General features: G+C 34.7%; 1 protein-coding gene across 1 annotated transcript; it reads left to right on the plus strand.

Annotated features, from left to right (window-relative positions):
* The first annotated feature begins 376 nt into the window (after positions 1 to 376).
* On the plus strand, positions 377 to 1,048 carry LOC112512890. Its single transcript, XM_025119019.1, has one exon. It carries the CDS (start codon positions 377 to 379, stop codon positions 1,046 to 1,048), a length of 672 nt encoding a protein of 223 aa, XP_024974787.1.
* The last annotated feature ends 419 nt before the right edge of the window (positions 1,049 to 1,467 follow it).

Genomic DNA, 1,467 nt, shown 5'->3' on the forward strand with positions numbered 1-1,467 from the left:
TATTTAAACAAAACAACTAAATAAAAGATTTTAAAACTCCACCCTTTAATAACATATTTGGCCAATAAAATGGGACTTTGGAAATTTTAAATTTTTAAATACAAAACTTAAAATATCAACTTTATTTTATTTGGAGCATTTTAAGCCTATTTGGCAGTGCACAAGTTAACTTTGTCAGTTATCCGCCGAAACGTGATCTTCCGAACTAATCTTGGGAATTAAGCGAAACGTTCTCTAATCATCATAGCTAAATCCTAGAAAGACTTAATTCTCAATAAAGATCCTAAAATAAGGTACTAACCTGAAACCCCGAAATGACGGATTGTCACAACCTCGTGCCTTAATTAGTGATTAAGGCACTCACTTCATAAACAACATGTTAGAAGAAGTCCTTGATAAGTATGACATCAAGCATAGGGAAGCAACTGCCTACCATCCTCAGACCAACGGATTAGCTGAATTGCCAAATAGGGAGATAAAAGGGATTTTGGCCAAAGTAGTCAAGCCACATAGAAAGGATTGGGCCTCTAAGTTAGATGATGCATTATGGGCCTACCGGACTGCTTACAAAACCCCTATTGGTATGTCTCCTTATAAATTGGTCTTTGGAAAAGCTTGTCATTTACCTGTGGAATTAGAGCACAAAGCCTATTGGGCCATTAAGGAACTCAACATGAGTTTAGACGAGGCCGGAAGAAAAAGGACTTTGCAGCTTTGTGAACTGGAAGAACATAGGAATTTTTTCTATGAAAATGCTAAGCTTTACAAAGAAAATACCAAGAAATGGCATGATAAAAAGATTCTTCCAAAAGATTTCACAGAAGGCCAAAAAGTCCTATTGTTCAATTCAAGGTTAAAGTTATTTCTGGGAAAACTGAATTCCCGATGGACCGGACCTTTTGTTGTTGCCAAGGTATACCCTTACGGAGTTATTGACCTGATAGATTCGGAGAGGGGTAATACTTTCAAAGTAAACGGGCAACGAGTGAAACCTTTCTTTGACTCAATGGTTCCTACCCAACCTATTGAAGTTATTTTTCTAAAATAAATAGTTTGTTGTAAATATTAAGTATTTATATATATATATATATATATGTATTTCCTATAAAGTATTATATTTTTCTTTTATTTTCATTTAAAATTTTTAGTTTATTTTCTTTTATGATTTCTAATATATTAGGTTTATATTTAATTTAAAAAGTTTGGATTTTGTTTTAAGTAATCTTTGGGCCGACGATTGTTTTAAAATAAACAACCCACAAACTCTGGTTTTGAGTAATCAGGCCGCCCAAAGCAATTTTTAAAACCTTCTATGTTTATTGTTAACAGGCCAAAAGCAGGAAGACTAAATGATAGATCTATGTTTCATAGGCCTAAAGTCATGCAACCCGCGAAGATGAAGCCCAGCTATGAAGCCCACGCTTGGTATGGTCTGTCAAGAATCCCGCATAATCGTACCAAGCCACG

Source organism: Cynara cardunculus, assembly GCF_001531365.2.
Source record: "Cynara cardunculus var. scolymus isolate 2C chromosome LG 5, CcrdV1, whole genome shotgun sequence".
Taxonomy (NCBI): Eukaryota; Viridiplantae; Streptophyta; class Magnoliopsida; order Asterales; family Asteraceae; genus Cynara; species Cynara cardunculus.

Excerpts from the sequence above, each read along its gene's own strand:
- LOC112512890 (XM_025119019.1), top strand. The coding sequence starts at position 377 with ATGTTAGAAGAAGTCCTTGATAAGTATGACATCAAGCATAGGGAAGCA.